General features: G+C 47.3%; 1 protein-coding gene across 2 annotated transcripts in view; it reads right to left on the reverse strand.

The window, feature by feature from the left end:
• Nucleotides 1-18,664: 18,664 nt before the first annotated feature.
• Nucleotides 18,665-23,171, reverse strand: part of SPINT1 (serine peptidase inhibitor, Kunitz type 1) — a 41,830-nt gene continuing 37,323 nt past the window's right edge. For both annotated transcript variants that reach the window (XM_015415335.1, XM_015415334.1), the window contains one exon: nt 18,665-19,525. In XM_015415335.1, the coding sequence (XP_015270821.1) occupies nt 19,317-19,525 (209 nt within the window). In that variant the 3' untranslated portion in view covers nt 18,665-19,316. The remainder of the gene's footprint in view (nt 19,526-23,171) is intronic.

The raw sequence follows: 23,171 nt of genomic DNA on the forward strand, positions 1-23,171 counted from the left end.
AATAAGGTGTGGGTGCTTGCCTTTAAAGGCTGCATGGATAAGAGCCTGCACACCCCGAGGACTGTCTCACCAACTATAAGCCCATCTGGTAGCTTTGCTCTGTGCAGCAATGTCTTTTGGTTGTTCTCCTCCTGCCGTGGCTGTCTGCTTGTGGGCTTTTTCTCTGGCTGCACTAATGTCCAGGGAGAAGTCAGAAGGTCGCCTTTTGATTTATAGTTTTGGAGGGCTAGTAAAAGAGCCATTCACAGCTGCCTTGAAAGACAACAGCCTTTGTCAATTTTTATTTTTTTTTTGCTGCTGTTTTGCTGTTGTTTGTTAGTAGGGATGCCAGCCTCCACATGAGACCTGGGGATCCCCCAGAATTACAGGTCATCTCCACACTACAGAGATCAGTTCCCCTGGAGAAAATGGATGCTTTGGAGGGTGGAATCTATGGCATTTGAAAAGTACGCAGACAGAGAGTGATTTCTGCAAAGCGTACTTTATTCGATCAGGAACAAGACGGCTTTCGCCGGCTTGCAGGCCAGCTTATATCCCCCGAGAAACCGCCACTCAAAACACACCCCTATGTCCCAATAGGTTATTTACAGCAGCCGAGAGTCCCATAGGCTCTCGGGCAGGAACCCAGCCCCCTGATGGGAGCGGGCTAGGATCCGCATAGTCCATTGTCTCTTGGAGCGAAGCTCGACGTTTGTGTCTGACTGCGTGGAGCCCAAGCTGGCCACGTGGCCTGGCCTGGATACATTACAGCATTGTAGCCCACTGAGATCCCTGTTTTCACCAGGCTCCATCCCCAAATCTCCAGGAGTTTCCCAGCCTGGATCTGGTAACCCTGCTCCCCATCCTCTCCCCCGGTGGCCAGGGGGGACCTAGCAACCCTAGATGTTAGCATTATGTTACAGAAGCTTGGAAACCACAAGAACTTGCATGGAGCAGGTAATTTTCTCCTCCCCCACTATTTCTTCTTTCCCTTGCCTGAAAGCCCCCAGAGCCTCTCTCTGTTCCCTGCTTCTGTTTCTCCTTCCCACCCACCAGCCAAACTACCTTTATCTGCCCCTTGTCTTTAGCTTTCCCTCATTCCCTCCTCCTAAAAGGCTTTCCCTGGGAAAACTGTGGCCAAGATGCATGGTGCTGGCTGAGCCAGGCCAAGTTACACAGTGGGGAACCTGCAAGGATTAGTGGGGGGTACCTCATATTCCCTGTCACTACTCTCAACAGTATTTCCTTTTCCTGTTTTTTGGGGGCTGGCTGCTGTTGAATAGTAGCAGGCAGCTGAGGCTGGGTGAGTCAAGTCATGTGGTATTGAGTCAGGCAGTAGTTGCTCCCATTATTCTTCCCTCAAAGGCCAAAACCACCCAGGAAAGGGCCCTCCCCCTCTCCATGCCTTTTACTGTAAAAAACCAAAGGTTGAAAGCTGGCAGTACTGATGTTGTTGCCTAGCGATGGCCACTGAGGGCATTTGTTTCTTAAAGTTAGAGGCATTTCTGTTATTTGGGGGGCGTTAAAGCTCCTATGTTATGTGCTTCTTAGATTTCAGTTTTTTCTGCAAACCTGGGCCATTCGTGAGGTTTGTAGTATGATCTGTCTTGCCTATTCATACCCCCAGTCTCCAGATTTAAGTATCCACAGAGATGGTCATGTTGAAAAATAGATATATACAAGTGGGGACCCTTGATACTTGTGTGGAGGACTCTTGCCTCCCTTAACCTTTTCCTCATCTTTGCTGCTACCGGCCTGCCATAGCTCCCTGCCACCCCCTCCCATACCATTGGCCATGCTGCCAGGGCAGCCATGGCTCCCAGCCACCCTCCCCATCAGTGCCAACACTGCAGGGCCTGCTGCAGCTCCCTGCCCGCCTGCCCCCAATGCCAATCCTGTCAGCCAGCCAGCCAGCCACCAGCACCAATGCTGCTGGGCCCACTGTGGCCCTCGGCCAACCCCCCAGCAGCACTGATGCCCTCTACTCACTGCCACTTCTCACACCAGCACCAATGCTGCTGGGCATGCCACAGCTCCCAGCTGCCACCCCCAACACCAACACTGCCAGGCCTTTCCCCTGTATTCCCTTCCCCACATTATTTCCCTTTTCCCTCCTCCCCGTATTGTCTCCTGTTTCCCTGCCTCATTCTGCCCTTCTCAGCCATTCACCAATCTACCTTTTATCTGCTTTCCATCTTCAGCTATATTATTTATTTATTTCATTTATATCCCACCTTTTTCCACAGTGGGGACCAAAGCAGCTTACATTGTTCTCCTTTCCACCTGTTTTATCCTCACAACAACCTGTGAAGAAGGATAGGTTGGAAGTAGGTTGACTGGTCCAAAACCATCCAGTGAGCTTCCACAGCGAGAAAGGGATTTGAATGTGGGTCTCCCAGATCCTACTCTGAAGCTCTAACCACTACACTACACTGGCTTTCATAGCTGAGTCCGAGTTGAGTCATGCAAGTGGAGTGCTATCAAGTCATCCAGAGGTTGCTGCCAGGCCTAGGGTTGCCAACCTCCAGGGTGTCCTGGAGTAGGGTTGCCAGGTGCACTCGGCTTGCTGTCATTCTGGGGGTTGGAAGGGATGTCACGTGACATCCCCAATGCGATGACATCACATGGAAATGAAACCATTACATCAGGGATGTCACACAGTGACACTCTGCATTTTGGCCAAAACTCAATGGGGTTTTTTGGCCTAAAACTATAGAGTTTTGCCCAAAAAGTGGAACATCACTGTGCGACATCCTGACATGATGATGTCACTACCACATGACGTTGTCCCATTGGGGACATAGCCGCACAGTGTCCCTGTTTAGGGGCAGGGCTTCCTTTGCTGGCCAGCTGGCTGGCAGCGAGCAGAAGACCCAAAAATAGGTGGAACCCCCACCTATCCTAGAGATATTCTGAAATTACAAGTGATCTACAGATATCAGAAATCTGTCCGCCTGGAGGAAATGGCTGCTTTGGAGGATGGACTCTATGGCATTATATCTGGCTGAGGCCCCTCCCCTCCTCAAATCTTGCCTTCCCTGGACTCCACCTCAAAATCTCTCAGAATTTCCCAACCTGAAGCTGGCAACACCAGCCAGAGTCCTTTGTTAGCGCGATCTAACACCAAAGTAGCCCTGGGAAAGACACTGTTATTCCTCTGCCTTTTACTTAACAGAAACCAAGCCTAGAATACTGTGACTGTCTAGCAACAGCCATTCCCAGCAATTGCTGCTACTGGGCCAGACACAACTCCCAGCCTCTGCCACTGGACCCACTGAGGCTTTCCCTCCACCATTGGCTGCAAGCCACCAAGTCCAGAGATTTGACCCCTCTCACCAACCAACACTGGTGAGCCCCACACAGCTTCCACCCCTGGGCCACCAAGTTTCATTCCCCCACACACACTGAAACTGTCGATTCCTGCATTGATCCTGGCCCCCACTGCTGGGCCTTCTCCCCTACCATTGATGGCAAGCCCCACACAGCTCCTGGGTGCCAAGCCTACCAAGGCTTGTTCCTCCCTGACACCAGTGAGCCCCGTGCAGTTCCTTGCCTCTGCCATCAGGCCAGCGAGTTCCCCCCCTGTTGACAGTTATGGTGAGCCCTTTTGGTCCCATGAAGGTTTGTCCCGCCCCCAGCAAGCCCCATGCAGTTCTGCAGGGCTAGCCATGGCTTCTTCCTGCTGCTGCCGTTTGACAGAGGAGGAAGTAGGAGTGTTACCTGCACATGCACAGATAATGTTTTTGTTTGGCGGGATTTACACACACATCCAATGTATTTTAAAACCTTTTCAGATTTTTCTTCAAACCCAGGGAGCCCCCCATGTTTGCAGAACTATATGTCATTAATCAATATTGGCCCATTTGGCCAATTTAGATATCTGCAGATCCCATATGTGACTATTTGAATATAAAATTGTGGGCCCACAATACTCACAGAAGGGGATTTCCCCCCTACACTTTCTTACCAGGCCCAGGGGCTTCCCCAGACTCAGGGGCTGCACAGCTGCTGGCATAGGGCCCAGTGTGACTCCTGGGTTGCACTGCTGCCAGCGGCTTGCCTTGCACAGCTCCCAGGCTATGTAGCTGCCATGCTGGGCCCAGCGTGATTCAGGGACAGCAGCACTACCAGCAGTGAGCCCAGCACAATCCCAGGGTTGCCTGCTGCCGACAGCCACCACCACCAGGTTCAGCAAAAAATTCAGCAGGGCTCCTGGCCAGCAGGGCTGCTGCCCAACCCAAGTCCCCAGCTGTTCACTGTGTGACTGCTGCCACCAGGCCCAGTGTGACTCAGGGACTGCAGCAGCTGCTGGAGGTAAGTGTATTCTCTGAGAATGTGCAGAAAATGCGACTTTACTTTTGGGGGGGATTTAAATCCCCTCGTGTGTGTTTTTTTTTTAATTTTCAGATTTTTCTGCAAACCTGGGGGGTGCCCCAAGTTTGAAGAAAGTTCTGTGTAGCATCCACATGGCCCCAATATGCAGATTTAGTTATCTGTAGATGGGGGCCACATGTGGCTAATAGTATATAGATATGATGATATTGATGGTGGAATTGTTTTCATTGTAGTTACTCACTCTGAATCCCATTTACCGGGGAGAAAGTTGGGATTATAAATGAATATATTCTTCCATATATGCCCCAGGAACATGGATTGCTTCAAAAAAATTATGTCAGGGACTTCCAGGAATATTTAACTCTTTAATTTTTAAAGTAATCTTTTACTGCCCTCCAAGTGTGCATGGACCTTTACCTTGTTTATGCCTATTCCCATTCCCCATTTCACCGCACTGCCAACAGGCAGAAGACTTTTGCTATTAAAGGAAGTATTCTCATGTCTGAAGCCAACATTTTCTGAGATTCTTCGAAATCAGCATTGCTCACAAACAATACAATATCATACTCTACTGGTGGGGATGCTCTATATTCCTCAGTAACATGTTCTGAGCAGTTAGGCTGCAGGACCATTCACTCCGTGCTCCTGCTTTGTGCCAGGATGTTGGGAACTGCTGTGCATGCTGAATTGCACACTGATAAACAAGAGCCTCCCTCTATATACATACAAAGAGGGGTTTGACTTGATCCTCAGAAAAGGGCAAAGAAGATTTGTCAGGGGGACTGTGGGAAAAGGCCGCAGCATCTTGTTTTTAATTTTTCAAAAATATTGAGCAGGCTAACAGCAACAGAAAGAAAGAAACTTCTTTCCTGATCAGTGAGCCTCTCTTTACAAGAAAATAAGGAATGAAGAGGGCAGGCAATAAACTCAGTCTCCTTGGGCCCAAGACCTCTAATTTACACATGACCAGATTTCTGCCCAAGGTCACTGCCATGTAATCATGAGTTGCAAAGACTGGCCACAGGCTCCTTTCTCCCACTGACTCCTCTCCCTACAGAAGATCTTATGAGCACGGCCTTGAGAGTCTGGGCAGCCATGCCACTAACCCCAGGGAGACAGCTTCTTTCGGGAACCCTTTCAGGGTAGCATTAAAGAGCACAAAAACTAACCATATTTTTTCAGTTTATTATTATGTGTTTACTACTATGGGGCAGGGGAGTAAAGATCTGGATATTCTGCATCAGGCAACAAAATGTTTTCAGCCTTCTCTGCTCGAGAGAACCACATATACAACAAAAAATAAAATAAAATTCATTCTGAAGACAGATACTGACCAACAAGGAATATTCTCATCCGTCACCACAAAGGTGGGTCACACTCATTCACCGCAGACAGAATCACAACGGGCTATTTTGTGCTTCAAGTCCCAATGAATGAACTTTGATCTAAAGACAGCAAGTGACAAAAATACTAAGTAGTAATTTACTTGACCAGCTTGTGCAATAGTGCCCTCTGTCTGTATAAAGGAATATGGACTTGCAAACCCCATTGCAATCTTGGCTGGTCATGGCTGTATAGCCTTTGATCGAATATATTCTACCCTTCCTCCTCCCCCCCGCCTTTCAGCCTATCTAATGAGAAAGTCATCAGAATAGACAGATTTAAGAATCTTTAAGATTCTATGGCTAAAGTAGTATGGATTCACAAGCTTGTAGAACTGTTTAGTCCAGTGAACACCAGTGAGGTGCCCATTGAAGTGTGTTCCCTGAGATCCACTTCATTCCTCCTAAAAGCAAAAAGCCAGTCCTGGCATTCTTCCACCTCAGTGGAACAAGAGATGCTTCAGAAGAGGACAGGAGGGAAACAGCAGCCTCCACCACAGGAAAACACTTGGCTTGGAAACGGCCCAATAATTTGTGATAGGCCAGAGCCCCGTAGTTAGTGTTGCCTGGTGCTCTCACCTGTTGCCCAGGCTCACCATGGGAGGGTACAGTGTTGCACTTCAGACAATCCTTTCTTAGTGAAGTGCTTTCCAATACACAAAGCACTTCAGGGGATTCTGCACTGTCTTGGGGCACAGAGATAAGCTCGAAATGCTCTCTTACTGCTTTCAGAATCCTGTTTACTCCACGGATCCCCATGCAACACAGCACAGTGGCTGTACTGACATATGCTGCCAACTCAGTTGGCTACAGGGCAGATGGTCAAGTGGAATGTTATTGAATGCTACTGCATCATCATTCAAAACATGGACAATCAACTGTCCTGATTTTTCACTTGGTATGTTCCCATAAACTGCAGAAAGCATCACACGAGACCCAAGAGTATAGAATGAAATCTCTTCCATGTTAATATTTAATTGTTGCACATCTTCCATCACAAATACTAGTTATCGAAAGTGAAGTACCAAAAAAACAAAACAAAACCCAGTAGAGCAACGTTCTCTCTAGGGATGAGTAGAGTGTAGAACTGTTCTGCTAACATGTAGCAGAAAATGATTGTGCACGGTGCTGATTGTCTGATACCTTGTGAAAAGATCCCCTCAGTTCTAGATCTGTTTTGCAAATTTGTTAAAGCAGACAAGCAGGGGACACACAAGACTGGGGACGGGAGAATCCCATCCCACACACTCATTGGCTGGCCAGCCTGCCGCAGACCCACCACCACCACCACCAATGGCAGAAAGTGGCAGTAACTCCACATCACCCTTCTCCAAGTGATCCAGAGCCCATTTGGTGTAGTGGTTAAGAGTGCGGACTCTAATCTGGGAGAACCGGGATTGATTCCCCACTCCTCCCCATGTAGCTGCTGGCGTGGCCTTGGGTCAGTCACAAGTTCTCTCAGAGCTGTTCTCTCAAGAGCAGTCCTTGAAAGTACTCTCTCAGCCCCACCTACCTCACAGGGTGTCTGTTGTGGGGAGGGGGAGGGAGATTGTAAGCTGCTCTGAGACGCCGAGTGAAAGGCATGGTATAAATCCAATCTCCTCCTCCTCCTCCTCTTTTTCTTCTCCACCTGCCTGCCCACCCACCCCCCAAGGTCATGAAGCGGTGGCTCCAGCACCTCTCCTCCCACTCTACCTACCTGCTCACCTGGCTGATGTTGTGGTGGTAGTAGACCCTCCCCTTCTCTGCCAGCTTGCCTAACAAACTCCCGCAGTGGCAAATCCCGTTCCCTCCTCTTCCGCCCACTGCTGGCCCAGGGGGAAACTCCTTTACATAGTTTGCACAAACACAACTAACATTCATTGGGGGGGGGGGTTTAATCCCCATTGTTTCTATTGGCCAGAGCTGCAGCCAAACAGTGACATCATGTGGGTGCCTTTGGGAACTTCACCTCCTTGGGGCAGGCCGTCAAAGTTGTACACCCATGTTGGTCCACATAAAATCCAAAAACAAGAACAAAACCCATGTAATATTTTTGTAAGGACCAACCAAGCTGGCACAAAACACTGTACAAGCTCTTGTGAGCTCAAAAGCTTTGCACAGTGTTTTGTGACAATTTGGTGGGCCAGGCCTCGATTCCTGGGGGAGCGCACCGGAGCACCGCTCCGCCAGTCAGGAGCCAAGGGAGCGGGCACATAAGATCCGCCCCCTGCCCCCACCAGCCACCAGTTGGGACACGGTGGGGTGTGGGTGAAACGTTCCCCCACTTCCCTGAGCCCCGGGGTGGTGGCCTTGGACTGTAGGGGCAAACTCCACCTCTCGCGCAAGAGGTCATTCTGGCTCCCCGAGCTCTCCTTCCCGGCTCCTTAAAAAGTTATGGCAGCAGCTGCGACGCCCACGCGCAGGGGGGGAGGGGAGCGGCAAAACGTTCCCTTGCCTCCCTGAGCCTCGGGGTGGTGGCCTTGGACTCGTAGGGGCAAATTCCACCTCTGGCGTGTGATGTCCGAGCGGCAACCACACGTGAGAGGTCATTCTGGCTCCCCCAGCTCTACGGAGGGGCTCTTTAAAACGTTATGGCCACGGTCGCTGTTCTTGGCGGCAGCTGCAACGCCCGCGCATGGGGGGAGGGAGGAGAAACATTCCCTTGCCTCCCTGAGCCCCAGGTGATGTCACATGCGAGAGGTCATTCTGGCTCCCCCAGCTCTTGGAAGGAGCTCTTTAAAAAGTTATGGCCGCAATCTCTGTTCTCGGGAGCTGCGCGCCCGTGCACGGGGGGAGGGGCAGGTCAAATTCCACCTCTGCCGTGTGATGTCCGAGCGGCAACCACACGTGAGAGGTCATTCTGGCTCCCCCAGCTCTACGGAGGGGCTCTTTAAAAAGTTATGGCCACGGTCGCTGTTCTTGGCGGCAGCTGCAACGCCCGCGCATGGGGGGAGGGGGGAGAAACATTCCCTTGCCTCCCTGAGCCCCAGGTGATGTCACATGCGAGAGGTCATTCTGGCTCCCCCAGCTCTTGGAAGGAGCTCTTTAAAAAGTTATGGCCGCAATCTCTGTTCTCGGGAGATGCGCGCCCGTGCACGGGGGGAGGGGCAGGTCAAAACGTTCCCTTGCCTCCCTGAGCCCCGGGGTGGTGGCCTTGGACTCGTAGGGGCAAATTCCACCTCTCGCATGTGATGTGTGTGATCACACGCGAGAGGTCATTCTGGCTCTCCCAGCTCTCGGGAGGGGCTCTTTAAAAAGCTATGGCCGCCATCGTTGTTCTCCGCGGCAGCTGCAATGCCTGCACACGGGGGAAGGGGTGGGGCAAAACATTCCCTTGCCTCCATGAGCCCCAGGGTGGTGGCCTTGGACTCGTAGGGGCAAATTCCATCTCTGGTGTGTGATGTCCAAGTGGCAACCACATGTGAGAGGTCATTCTGGCTCCCCCAGCTCTCCGGAGGAGCTCTTTAAAAGTTTGTGGCCGCGGTTGCTGTTCTCGGCGGCAGCTGCGATGCCAGCACGCGGGGGGAAGGGCGGGGTGAAACATTCCCTTGCCTCCCTGAGCCCCGGGGTGGTGGCCTTGGACTGTAGGGGCAAACTCCACCTCTCGCGCAAGAGGTCATTCTGGCTCCCCGAGCTCTCCTTCCCGGCAACCTGTTTGGGGGCCCATAGAATTGGACCCCTTGGTTTAATGTTCCTGAAACATGGCAGGTATCTTGGGGAGAGGCTCCAGAAGCTACCCTGCGATTTTGGAGCCTCTCCCTCAAACCCCCCTCCCCTCCAGCCCCCAGTATATACCCTATGTTTTCGCCATTGACTTCAATGGCCCACAGGATATAATGGGACCGAATTGCTGCGGAATTTCGGCGGCAATTCAATGACGAACTGAATGCACATCCCTAGAGACAAGCTCCCTGCTGGAAATCTCCCTCCAGGAGAATTCAATGGAGTAGATGGAGATTCCACTGTAGGAGGGTCTGCAGGTACAGCGTGTGAGTGCGGAGAAGCTCCCACACATGCCCATTGTTGACAAGCTCAGAACTGGATCTGGAAAAAAATACCATTTTTGACAGCCACAGTCACTTGTGAATTGAGCCTCAAATCTCATCATGTCAGTGCTGCCTGACTCAGGAAGCATGCTGAACAGCTTTGCAGTTGGAGTCAGCTTTGCAGTTGTGCCATGGTCATGGAGTTTTATTTCCTTCCATCTTGCAACCACTTTACATCTGCACACCAACTGAAATCTATTATGCTCTATGGCTATGGATGGTTGGGTCAAGTATGTAAGTAGTGGGGGGAATACAACTTCCATAAGGTTGTGCAAAGATGCACACACACAAAATACACAGACATAAATGAACACCAAACAGTAAGATTTTTAAAAAGTCTCTCATTGACCTTTTTGAGAATTTCACATATACTTCCCCAGGTAGCTTGTTTTTTTATATATAAATTCTGGATAAGTATGATATACCATATTCATATCACTTTGTATCACTTTCTCTGTTAAGCCTACCATGAGAGCAAGCTCTTCACTTAAAATCTCTTTCAGGTTCTCTCCTTTCTGCTCCAGAATGTTTTGAAATCTCAGGACATACCCTGATTTTTCCATTTGAAGAAGTAGCAATTGTTGACTCTCAGAGATTTTCCCCCCACTACCTCCGGTCTTTGTTCAAAGTCTTTGGACTTAACGTCAACTTTTTCAGCTTCTTGGTTAACTTCTCTGTTCTTGCTGAAGTTTTTTTAAGCTCCTTTTGCAATGTATCAAACTTGTCATTGGGTTGGTCATCTGCTCCAGTAGAGGACGCAGAGCTGCAGCAATCATTTTGGGAAAGGCTATGGTTACTTCCGGTTTAGTAACCGGAGATGATGTGCTGGCAGTTCCTGTTGTAAGTTTCAATTTCACCGCCATTCTTTCTGCTTGCTGTGTCATTCTTTACAGTTAGCAAAAACTTTTCAGAAGTCTCTGAAGGTCTGGTAATAAGCACTTTCTTGCTAATCCACAGCACACTCAGTCAAAATCCATTCCCTTCAAGCCACCCTCTTGGTCCCCGCTTTTAACTCAGGGGGGGGTGGATTGGGAATCCCCTCCCCCTTCCGCTTGTTTGGGATTTTGGGGTGGCTTTACTCTTGGGATTTAGGCAGTAGCTCGCTAACTCATGGATTCACTCCCATTTTTTACTTGCACTGCCTGTCAGAGGGGCTGGTGCACACTTCCGGTGATGTCGGGTGTGTGGCATATACTAATAAGTTATGCTAATGAGCTCCTGCAGCTCTTTTTCTACGAAATGACCCCTGGGTGGGTCCTAATAGAAGGCTTTTTTCAGTTGTAATACCTGGTTGTTCATTTGTTCTTTTGCAATTTTATGGCTTTCTCTGTCTTGTTTCACACTTCCACAATCTCACTTCCTTTCCCAACTCCTTGTGGCTTGGGAAAAATCACACAACTGCTGTCCTTCCTCTATTTGCTATCCTCTTATTATCACTTGTCAACGGAAGATAGAAAAGAGCAATAGTGACCCTAGACACATTCATGGGTAATGACACAGAAATAATTATCAAGCAGGCTGATAAAGGTGGAGCTGTAGTAGTTATGAAGAGGAGTGATTACAACTTAATGGTGCACAAATTATTAGACAACACTGACCATTATGAAATTTTGGCTTCTGTTCTGACCCCACAACCATATAGCTAAATTAGTAAAGATCATTCTGGATGAGGCATCAGCATTGAGACACATAAGAGAACAGGAGTACAAATTCTTATGGCAAAGTGTGATACAAGATAGAGAGAGCCATAAAATTGCAAAAAACAAATGAACAACCAGGCATTACAACTGAAAAAAAGCCTTCTATTAGGACCCACCATGCGCCCTGTAAGCCAAGACCGACTTGGCTGCACAGGACCACAGTTTGGTGTGATATTCAGCTGTTTCCCATGCAGCAAGGAAAAATCTCAACAAGCTGACAGAGAAACAGTGTCACTTGAGCGCTTACTAATTAAGCCAACCCCTTCCAGACCAACAGGCAGACCGGCTGCCATGTTCCTGGGCCTCTACAGCATGCTAATTCTCAATTCCACCAGCTCTCTCTAGCTCTTCCAGGGCCACACACCTGGCTCCCCTGGGAATTCCATGAACAAAGGATAGATAAAAGAAATCCATACTCACAAGACCAAGCTTCATACTCACAAGACCAAGCTTCTTTCTCTCGGGGCGGAGGAGATCCGTTGAGTGTCACGGCACCATTTGTTGTGAGATTTTTGGAGGTGTGGGTGTGTGTCTGCACATTGTCTGTGAAAGCGTGCTTACCCATGTCACCCACACTCCCCCCTCAGTTCGTGTGTGTCTCCTGAGTGTCGCCCCGTACCAAAGGCAGATGTGCAAGCTTGGAAATCACTAAAATAAACTAATCTTTATTATAGCAAAACATTCAGAGTTCTAATTCCTAAACATTTGATATAATTCACACAGAAAAATAAACATGCAAAGCAAAGTTTATTCCACCCCATGCAAGCGCGTCGAGAGGCCTCTCTCTGGCTGTCTCCTTTGGAGTCAGCTAAAATCTGTGGGCTCTGACCAGTATTTAAACCCAACATCAAAGAAGTCCCTTAACAATTGTATCACAGTTAACATCTAGAAGTGGAAATTGCTTATTACAAATTGTTTCCTAGAAGTAGGGATTGTAAATCCCTTCCTTGGTTTCACACAACAAAAGTTCACATTCCAAAAGGATCAATACAGTGTCATTGTTTCTTCCAGGTGTTCCCCAATCAGGGAAATAAACTGTGCTTTGATGTTTATCAGAGAGATTAAAGCAGGGTGTGTGTGTGTGAACCCTCTGTATTTCAGGAAATTAGCTTGTCTTGCCAGCTGGTCAAATGACCATACATCTTTTTGTCTAGGAAATTGGGGTTATTGGCAAGTTTCACATCTGTGGAGTTTCCCTGGGAATTGAATATGTTACCTCCTTAGTGAAAGAAAGGTCAAGCCTGTTTTTTTTCTTTTTCTAGCCAGGGCAGAGCCAGATATTGTATATGGATTTCATAAACTTATTTGGTTCATTTTAAACCCAAACCTTCTTCTATATTTTAATATTTCTTACCACACACTGTGCAAAGCTTTTGAGCTCACAAGAGCTTGTACAGTGTTTTGTGCCAGTTTGGTTGGTACATTCATTTTGGAAGCAGACGCCTTTTTTCCCTTTTTGGGATTTTTAGTACTTAAAATACATACATAAACATCAAGTGCTATGGGAGCCTCTTTTAGTTTTTGTTCCATTGCATTGTTTTCAATATCATCTATGTGAAACTGTATATAACTGCAACAGTGATCTCGTTTGGCTTTAATACTACTTTATTTTTAGGATATAGTAATGGGTCTTTTACCGATACATTTCACCCATTGAAATCAAGTGCTCTGATTATTTTCAGGAGGGTAATTTGTTAGTCGGAATATACCTGAAGCATATATTTACAACAAAAAGTCTTCTTGCTTTTCCATTTTCCAGGAGTTTGTAAATGTGTTCTTTATTGACGGGGTGGGGTGGGTGGAGCTTGATTTAATAATTGCCTCCCCAATCTGTGTCTCCTTATCTTTTTTATTTGGTATGAACATGTTTCCTCTTGTATGTTTAGTTCTCCAGTAAGGCTGTAAAGAATGATTGAAAGGGCATAGTTCAGTGGATACTGGTAGCATATTAATATTTCTGATCTCTTTTCTTTGTACTGATTCTGCTAATATTTATGAGTACCCTATGTTTACAGAAAAATAGTAAAAATCTGTCCGTTTGGGGATTTTTAAACCCTTCCTCTAGAACACCTAAGCTTCTGCACTGTTAGGTCTTCCTGGGATGCTTGGAACCCCTGCTTTATCTTCTCACTAGGAATAAGGCCCGTTGTAGAAATAAATTGTAGAAATAAATAAGATCGGGAGCTCCCTAGGTCTCACCTTAGGGTTGCCAGCCTCCAGGTGGGGCCTGGGGATCTCCCGCTTTTACAACTAGGGCTACCAAGTGGGGGCGGGGAAACCCCCGCTTTGGAGGCCCGATTTCTGCCGCGGCGGAATTGGGCCCTGGAGGGAACTCCGCCCCCCCGAAGCTGCGTCACGAGAGGTGAGCCACATCACTCATGTTGAGGGCGTGGCCCAGATCATCCGGGGGATAACCATATGGTTTCCCCCCCGACGATCTGGGCCACGCCCCCAACATGCTCTATGTCGTGCGTCACTTCCTGTGACGTTCTGGCGGCGCACGCGCATCACTCGCCAGCTCCCGGATAGAAGCAACGCTCCCCCGCCAGTGAGTCATGCCGACTTGGCAACCCTATTTACAACTGATCTTCAGCTGACAGAAATCAGCTCCCCTGGAGAAAATGGCTGCTTTGGTGGACTCCATAGCATTGTACCATGCTGAGGCCCCTCCCCTCCCCAAACCCATGCATTTTCCAACCCAGACCTGGCAACTGTATATCTCACTGAGGTCTTCCCCAAACTCTGGCCTCTCCAGCTTCCAACCCACAAATCTCCAGGAATTTCCTAACTCAGACTTAGCAACCCTATCTCACCTGGAGATTGGCAACCCTAGCGGAAAGTCAGCCGCACAGCAGGGGGTTGAAGAGAATGGTTTGATGGTCGCTGGCCCACCTCATTAGCCAGCCAGTCATGGTGGAGGCAAAAAGGAGAGAGAGCCGGTTTAAATGTATTATGACAGGAAAGTGTTTTTTTACTGACAGAAGTTGGTTGCCTACCAACAACCACTGAGGGGACAGTTAGTCACAGTTAGTCCCACACAGGAGCCAAGAGAAGTGTCTTCCTCAGGAGAGAGTCCAGCTTTCCAGCTCGTTTCCTCTAGGCCAGACCCTCCCTGGCACTGGCGCTGCTGCTGAAGGAAGGCAAGGGAGCCTTTGAAAGGTGCTGGGCAGCCTTCTCTGTGGTGCAGCCCACTGAGCTATCACCTTGACGAAGTGCAAGCCTTGTGGCCAAGGGAGAGGGGCCACGAGGGGCAGCGAAGGTGAGTGCTTCCCCTGCTTGCCGCCGCTCGCTAAGTCTTCCTCCTTCTCCATCGCTGCTTTTTTGGCGGAGTGTCCATCCCCTCCGCTGGCTCCCTCCAGACTGAGGGCAAAACGCTGCCCACCAGCTCGGTGGGTGGGGCTGAGCCAATGCAGTGAGCCAATGCAGCCACGGGATTGGGAGACTGTGAGAATGGCTGTGGAAGCGTGTCCAGGAGGCACACCAAAACTCTTTTATTATAAGGAGAGATAGGAACAGGAGCACCATGTTTAAGTGGTTTTTTGACTCTTTTGACTTGACTCTTCCAACAATAGCTGCTGCTCTTCACACATCTCAGGCCCCATGATGTCCATGATTAGAGGTTTTTCTATTTTTAGAGAATTAGAATATAAATTTAGATCTTTTCAGTCAAATTTATACTTAGATGTTTATAGAAGTCACCAGTGCCATTCCCCTCCCCCCCAAGTCAGGCAGAGCTGCTCAAAGAACACACATGCAATAAAAAAAAATGGAGAACAGTCTGACTTTTGTCTAAGCCAGTCACTGATAAGCCAGTCACTGATAACAATTTCTCTTAATTTCTCACTCCAAGGGGGAGAGAAGGCAGCATACACCATCCCTTCCCCCCTTCCCTCACATCTGCTCTTTGAGGTAAGTTAGCTTAAAAGTGATTGGTTCAATGCCTCCAGACTCACTCCTTTATGAAAAAGCTTTGCCATTGCCTTATTGACACTCCACTTTTGAGCCTTTATGCCTCCCCTTGACTTTTATTTCTCTGTTTATTTCATACCTCTTCAGTCAAATTTACACTTAGGTGTTTATAGAAGTCACCAGTGCCATTTCCCTCCCCGCAAGTCAGGCAGAGCTGCTCAAAGAACACATGCAATTAAAAAAAATGGAGAACAGTCTGACTTTTGCCTAAGCCAGTCACTGATAACAATTTACATCATAGTCACAAATATACCACTAAGTTTGAAGCAGATTTGTGAAGGCAGAGCTTTTTTTGCTCTTCTCCCACACCAAACTCCTCTGACTAACTGGAGGCCTAGTTTCAGGCTATGCCCTTCCCTAGTATTGTGTACTAATTAATCAGAAGTGATCACTGTGACCTAGTTCAGGGTTGCACCTGCCGTTATAGTGCAGCAAACCAAGTTCACCATGATGAGAGGCCTGGCCTCTGCAATGCGTTTGCTTCCTCGGGCCTCTTTGAAGTCACCAGGGCAAGAGGAATTCTAGGATCGTAAGAGAATAAATTTCTGAGTAAGTGTGTTACGAACAAAATATTTTTTATTAAAATCTTCATTTGCAGTGGGAGAGAGATCCACACGTATAAGGGCTCAGGGCAATGAAGGTTTTCAGGAAGAGAGGATGGTGCCGGCATACCATGAATGTAGCAAAACCTGCCAACTACCATGCTCTTGTCCCATCCTTGTTGTCAGAATCACAACTGCGAGCCAGGACATCTTCTCAGTCCCATTGTGCCATTCTCTGAGGGGTGTGCTTGGGCAGTCCCACACTGCCCAAGTGGGGACTGAGGGGTGTGCTTGGGCAGTCCCACACTTGAGAAGGCTGCCCAAGTGGGGAAAACACTTGAAGTATAATTTCATACTCCCAGTATGGTCCCTGACAGTTGTGCCAGTTTTCTCAGCCAAGAGAGGCTTACATCCAAGAACTAAAAAACAGGCAAACCTAAAATACACACACATATCTTTATATACATACACTTAACATACAAAGACAAAAATGCCTTCTGCTATTGCTTAGCTGCATTGAGTAAGGGAACATTCCACTGCATTCATATTCAGTACATGGAATGAAAATTATCACAGTTTCAGGATACAAGTCCTTAACAGGTGCCCTCGAGTGAAAGAGTACCAGTATTGGCTTTGGTTCACAAAGCAATATTTGGCTATAATATTGAATTCAGCAGCACTCACTTCAGAGGGTGGAAATGGGAACTGTCAGTCAGCCAGTATGGAAGCACATGGAGGCTGATTTACTCTTTGCAACTACCAACTAAGCCTGACTGAAAGAGCCTCTGCAGCAGCAGGTAGCCACACGTTACCATTCCAAGCATCCTACAGATGCCACCATTAGGAAAGCTGGTGCTGACATGAAACTCGCCACATGATGGGGTGTAATTCACAGGACTAACTACTATTTGTCTGAAGCAGCTTCCACTTGGTGGTCATAGACCAGCACTCAGGGAACAGAGTAAGTATTCAGATTGTAGAAGCTAAGTGTGGAAAATGAGACATCTAACCCTAAACAACAACATAAAATACAACAGCAAAAGGAGTGTTCTGATCAGCAGCTTCATTAAAACATGAGCATAGGGTATGACTTTGTATATTCTGTTTTGACAGCTGAAGCTGGGAGAAAGAAAGGATATGGAGAGCCAAAACATGGTGTGCTCAACATGTGGCCAGTGAAGCCATACTGTGCAGCCTCTAGCTCCCTCTCATGAGGCTGGGGGAAGGAGGCACAGGCACACCATGTTCTCTGACCCCCCCCCAAAAAAAACCCCTTCCTACATCCCTAAAAGGCTCTGGGATGTAGCAGGAAGCTTTCCCTCCCCCTCTAGGAAGGGTTCAGAATGCCACCTCCAATCTAGGAGACACAGGCAGTGTCTGGGCCCCCCACCTGAGAAGCGTCCTCTGTGGCCCCAAGTCTGGAGAGGTCAGAACACCTCCTTCTCAGCTGATAGGTGGCATTTTGTTCCCCTCTCAATTAGGTGGGGACAACAATGGGCAACCCATTTAGCTCCAGTCATGGTCCATTATGGACCACATACCTATCTGAGTTGTGCCCACCACCCTGAATGTACCCCCTTCCCCAGTTCATTTGTGCCCATTTGGGAAAGGGAAGCTGCTACTTCCCCTTCATACTACTCTCTTTTTATTGCCCTCTAAAAACACAAAGTTCCAGCTTTCATGTAGTGGTTAGGTACATGGATTCTAATCTGGGAGAATTGGGTTTGATTCCCCACTCCTCCACTTGCAGCTACTGGATGACCTCGGGCAAGCCACAGTTCTGTCAGAGCTGTTCTCTCAAGGACAGTTCTGGAAGGAGTTCTCTCAGCCCCGCCTTCCTCACAGGGTGTCTGTTGTGGGGAGAGGAAGGGAAAGGAATTTGTAAGCTGCTCTGAGACTCTGAGTAAAGGACAGGATATAAATCCAATCTCTTCTTCTCCTGTCTTCCAAAACTACTGTGAAGCTGACTATAAGGAATCAGCATTGGCACTAGCTTAGCAAAAACACATCTGAATTTCCTGTATCTGAAGAGAGAGAAAAAGAATCACTTTGTATTCTAAAGACCAGCTAGAAAAGCCAGGCATATGTTTCAAGTCACATTTTAGGTCTAAAAATAAATACATACAGGTAAAACCATGAAAAACTAGTTATATAACATTAAAAGTAGAAATGGCAACCTTGGAGGTAGAAGCAGAAGGAGAAAATACAGGCCTAGCTTCTCAGTCATTTAGGCACACACTCTAGGTGCATTAAAATTAATTTTAAAAATAGTGGGTACTGCTTTATGGTGTATATTCACTGGGGCACCTAGACCACCACAGCACACTAACCACCCAAGCAGCCCCTTGTAGCATCGCAACTAGTGGAAGGCGGTGGTGTGGGGGGGAGGCAAGGAGCACTATCTTTCAGACCAGCCTCACCCCTGTGCCATCTAGGCCAAGGTGAGCTCCAGCAGTGCTCACAGCACCAAGGGGGTTTTAGGCCCAGGATCCAAGGGGGCACAAGTCAAGGAGGCAACAGACACCAGTTGCTTTTCCAACCCACACTGCCAAGACCTGCTTCAGCCAGCCCTGGGCAATGCTCCCTCTAAGCTGTGGAGTCTTGTGAGCAAAAATTCTACTTTGTGAGCTACTGGTACTAAAGTTGAGAGCGAGCGCTTTGACTACTGCATAAATTAGTTTGCTCTGGAGCCATCATTCCTGAGTGAAAACAAAAATATGTGAGCCGGAGGCTAAAAAACTGTGAGCTAGCTCACACTAACTCAGCTTAGAGGGAACACTGGCCCTGGGTGTGATCAACCCCATCACAGGCCTCAAGAGATTTGAAATCAGTAGCTACTGAAAGATTTAGCTCAGTTCTACTCTACGAAATTTCTATTTTCACCTTGAAACTGTTGAAAGACTGCCAAGTGCATTTCTATGCCACAGGACCCCAGAGACATCAGGTAGCTTTTAAGGTATTGATGCTATTCATGTGAAATGAGGGGAAAGGCCTAACACAGGGGGATTAATGCAGAGTACAGCGGCTTTGTGGGAGGATGAATTCCACACCAAGTCATACTGTGGCTGAAAGGGGTACAATAAGTCCATTTACTTCAAATGAACTCCCTTCCGCCTCAAAGAATCAAGTGAAACAGCAACAAATAGAGGCACTGACGTATCACTAGGAGAAAAGGCTGAGGCAGAACTAGTCTTATCATTCCTCCTCTCCTCAGGGGCCAGAGTTATTCAGAACTACTAAGTGTAGTAAAATGGCTGGAGCTCATCAGCAGTTTATGGAAGGTGGGAAATCCTTCAGCTGTAGGCCTTGGTTTCAAAAGCATCAACAGTAAATAAAAACTGTCCCATGCCTCAGAAGTGGAGGGCAGCTCTTGGGGGAAGATCAAATAGGCTTCGTTGTACTGTTGTAAACCAGGTGCTCGGTGTCCTCAGTGGTGGAGAGGACTGAAGAGAGAGTGGAGTTGGCAGCAGTAGTTGGCTGGCGTCGCCGGCGATAGGTTTTTCTGTTCTTGAGCAAGAAGTACCCCAGGATTGCCAATACAACCATGATGCAGACACCAAGGAGTACAGCAATGCCCACTTCAAAAGAGCCTGTAAACAGTTGGGGAAAAGTACCATTTACTCTGTTGGCATTAACAGACATCAAGAAAGCAAAGCAATGGGATATATCCCTAAACCTTATACCTCTTGTTTCTATGGACCTCAAGTTGTGACTTATTTAGCAAAAAAAATTATGTTTAGGATATACTGGGCAGGACACTACTGTGCCTTTTTTAGTAATGGATGGTCCATTTTTGTTGACCACCTGTTAGAATCCAGGAGACAGGCAAATAGTTTCAAAGTATGTAAGCATCCTCAAAAAATGTCTGAATATTCTAATACAAAATTGATATGTGTAATAACTTAAAAAAACTGGACAGGTTGAAAGCATATTTTTAAGAGATGCATCTTGTAGGTTACAGTGGCAACAATTTAACAAGACGGGTAGCTGTATTTGCCTGTAACAGCAGAAAAGAGCAAGAGTCCGGTAGCGAAGTGAGCAGTAACTCATGAGAGCTCATACCTTGCCACGTATTTTGTTAGTCTTTTAGGTGCTACTGGACTCTTGCTCTTTTCTACAACAATTAAACACTTTACTTTGTTGTTGTTGTTCAGTCGCACAGTCAAGTCCGACTCTCCGCAACCCCAGGGACCATGGACACTTTACTACTACTTTACTAAAAAAAGCACAGTAGTGTCCTGCCCAGTATATCCTAAACATAATTTTTTACCTCTAGTAATCTGATGAACCTTGTTCTAGAGTGCCTTCTGTGTTGCATACAGGATTTGTGTCTGGGTCAATAATACTGGGGTCTCTCCCAGAGTCCTCTGCAACACAGAGATCTCTGGGACTCAGCCAAAGTCCATGCAGGGCACCTAGACCCAGAACAGTTGCTTTATATGTCATGTAACAGGGCACCTACAATTGTGCATGCACACACACAGAGTTAAATGTGAACCAGCTCCTGGGTATGCCCGAGTCACTGGGCATAGTTGATATAGCTTTTTGGATCCTAGCTATAAAAAAAACCAGCCCAAATCCAGCTGTAGCCCATTCAGAGATCCAACTGAACCAAGTTTATAGTATGGCACTCATCCACCTATTCATTTTGTAATGCCACTGATACTTGTGCAGACTGTTGGGTAAGAAACTGCTGGGCTGCAAAGTAAAGTATTTTGGGGGAAAGACCCCTGAGGCTTATTACTTGCAAATTCAAGGCTGATATCCTTGGACACTAAGAATTCTAAACTTACACTTACCATGATTTATTTTTAGTGCTAGCAAATACATTTCAAAGGAAAATCACATGGTGAAACTAAAAGTTCTGCTAAGGTATGGAACCTTTTCCCTGGGAATGGGCATTTTTCTTTTCATAGTCACTTCTAAACTCAAAATATTATGGTGCTGTGTTAATTTTAGCATCAGTTAACTACTATAGCGAATGTCTGATTACAGTTATTAAACTTGAGGCAATTATTTTGTCTGAGACACTCACTTGAGTTATCAAGCTCATCACGGGGCCCCATCAGCCTGACTACAAAGCCAAGAAATTTTATTCTTCCTTACACACAATTGCATACCACTCTTTCAAAGGTAAGGTAAGTAGACTTCTACAAGGAGAACCACATAAATACAAAGGATTTTAAAAGGGGAATTATATATAACTTTATTTTTAAAAGCAATTATGAAGCCAGAATGCCAGCAGGGGTTTGGGGACTATCCAGTGTTTTGCACTGAGTGTCACATGTATGACTATCTGCCCACTGGACAGAAGTCTTGGCCCGATACAAGGAGCTCCTGGTTCTCAGGGAATGAGTTTGCTCCCTTGAGGCCAAGGTGGCTGACCTGGAGAAGCAAAAAGAGTCAGTTAGGCGCATGGAGAAGACTCTCGGGGACTTGTTAGATATGTCCTACTCTGAATATGGCAGGCCCGCCACTGTCAGGGAGCCTGAGGGTTGAGAGGAAACAGGGCACCATGCTGAGGATAAGGGGAATGTGCTCTCAGGACGTCTTCTTCAGCTTTCGCACCAAGGAACCATCCCTTGGCAGGGAGGGAGGGGGGCTCTTGATAGTTGGTGATTTGATCCTTAGGCAGGTAGACAGCTGGATGGCAAACCCGCAAACTAACCATACGGTGACTTGCCTGCCTGGTGCGAAGGTAGCAGACATTACATGTGTTCTAGATAGGCTGGTAGATAGTGCTGGGGAGGAGCCAGTGGTCGTGGTACATGTTGGCACCAATAATGTGGAGAAATGCAGTCGTGAGGTCCTGGAGGAAAAATTTAGGCTGCTAGGCAGGAAACTCAAGGCCAGGACCTCCAAGGTAGCCTTCACAGAAGTGCTATCTGTTCGACGTGCAGGGCTGGAGAGACAGGCACAGGAGTCTCAATGCGTGGATGAGACGATGGTGTGGGGCAGAAGGTTCAAGTTTGTTAGGCATTGGGATGCTTTTTGGAACAAGAGGGAGCTGTGCAAAAGAGACGGTCTCCACTTGTCCTAAGAAGGAACCAGGCTGCTGGTGCTTAAAATCAAAAAGGTGGCAGAGCAGTTTTTAAACTGAATATTGGGGGAAAGCTGACAGGAGATTAAAAGTCTCTGGTTCGGGATGGCTCATCTAAAAGAGATGAAGGGGTAGCTGTTACTTTTCTACAAGGAAATGGATTAGAATTGTCCACTGAGACTGTGGCTGATATGGACTGCCTGGCAAGGTCTTGAGGCAGCAAGTGGAAGGTTGCGGGCTTAACAGACATGGGAAACTATAGGTGTTTATATACAAATGCTAGAAGTGTCCGAGGTAAAATTGGGGAGCTGGAATGCTTGGTGTTGGGGGGTAAATAGACATTGTGGGAATTTCAGAAACTTGGTGGGATGAGAAAAATCAGTGGGATACGGTGATTCCTTGTTATGAATTATATCGGAAGGATGGGGGGGTTGGAGGTGGGGTGGCTCTGTATGTCAGAAAGGGTATACAGTCCAGTAAGACTGAGAGGGTAAGAGAATTGGATTCGCTTCAGGAAATGCTATGGGTTGAAATAGTGGGCCCAAAAGGAAGCTTAACACTGGGAGTTTGTTATCGCCCACCAGATCAAAAGATAGAGGAGGATTATAAAATGATCAATGAAGATAGTGGCTATACAAAATAACTGTGTCATAATAGGTGATTTTAACTACCCACACATTGATTGGGTCAATAAGTGTTCAAATTGGGAAAAAGAGATTGAGTTTCTAGACACACTCAATGACTGTGCTATGGGGCAGATGGTCACAGAACCTACCAGGAGAGAGACGATGCTGGATTTGGTCCTAAGTAACACCCAAGACCTGGTGAGAGATGTAAAAGTGATTGCACCGCTTGGGAACAGTGACCATAATGTTATTGAGTTCAACATTTGTATAAATAGGGAAGGGCAGATGGTCACAGAACCTACCAGGAGAGAGACGATGCTGGATTTGGTCCTAAGTAACACCCAAGACCTGGTGAGAGATGTAAAAGTGATTGCACCGCTTGGGAACAGTGACCATAATGTTATTGAGTTCAACGTTTGTATAAATAGGGAGTTGCCTAAAATTACTGACACAACCACTTTTAACTTTAAAAGGGGTAACTTCTCTGATATGAGGGGACATGTGAGGAAGAAACTGAAAGGAAAAGTAGAAAGGGTCAAAACTATTGGGGAAGCTTGGAGACGATTTAAA

The sequence above is a fragment of the Gekko japonicus genome, unplaced genomic scaffold (genome assembly GCF_001447785.1).
Source record: "Gekko japonicus isolate JY-2015 unplaced genomic scaffold, Gekko_japonicus_V1.1 scaffold631, whole genome shotgun sequence".
NCBI classification, from domain to species: Eukaryota; Metazoa; Chordata; class Lepidosauria; order Squamata; family Gekkonidae; genus Gekko; species Gekko japonicus.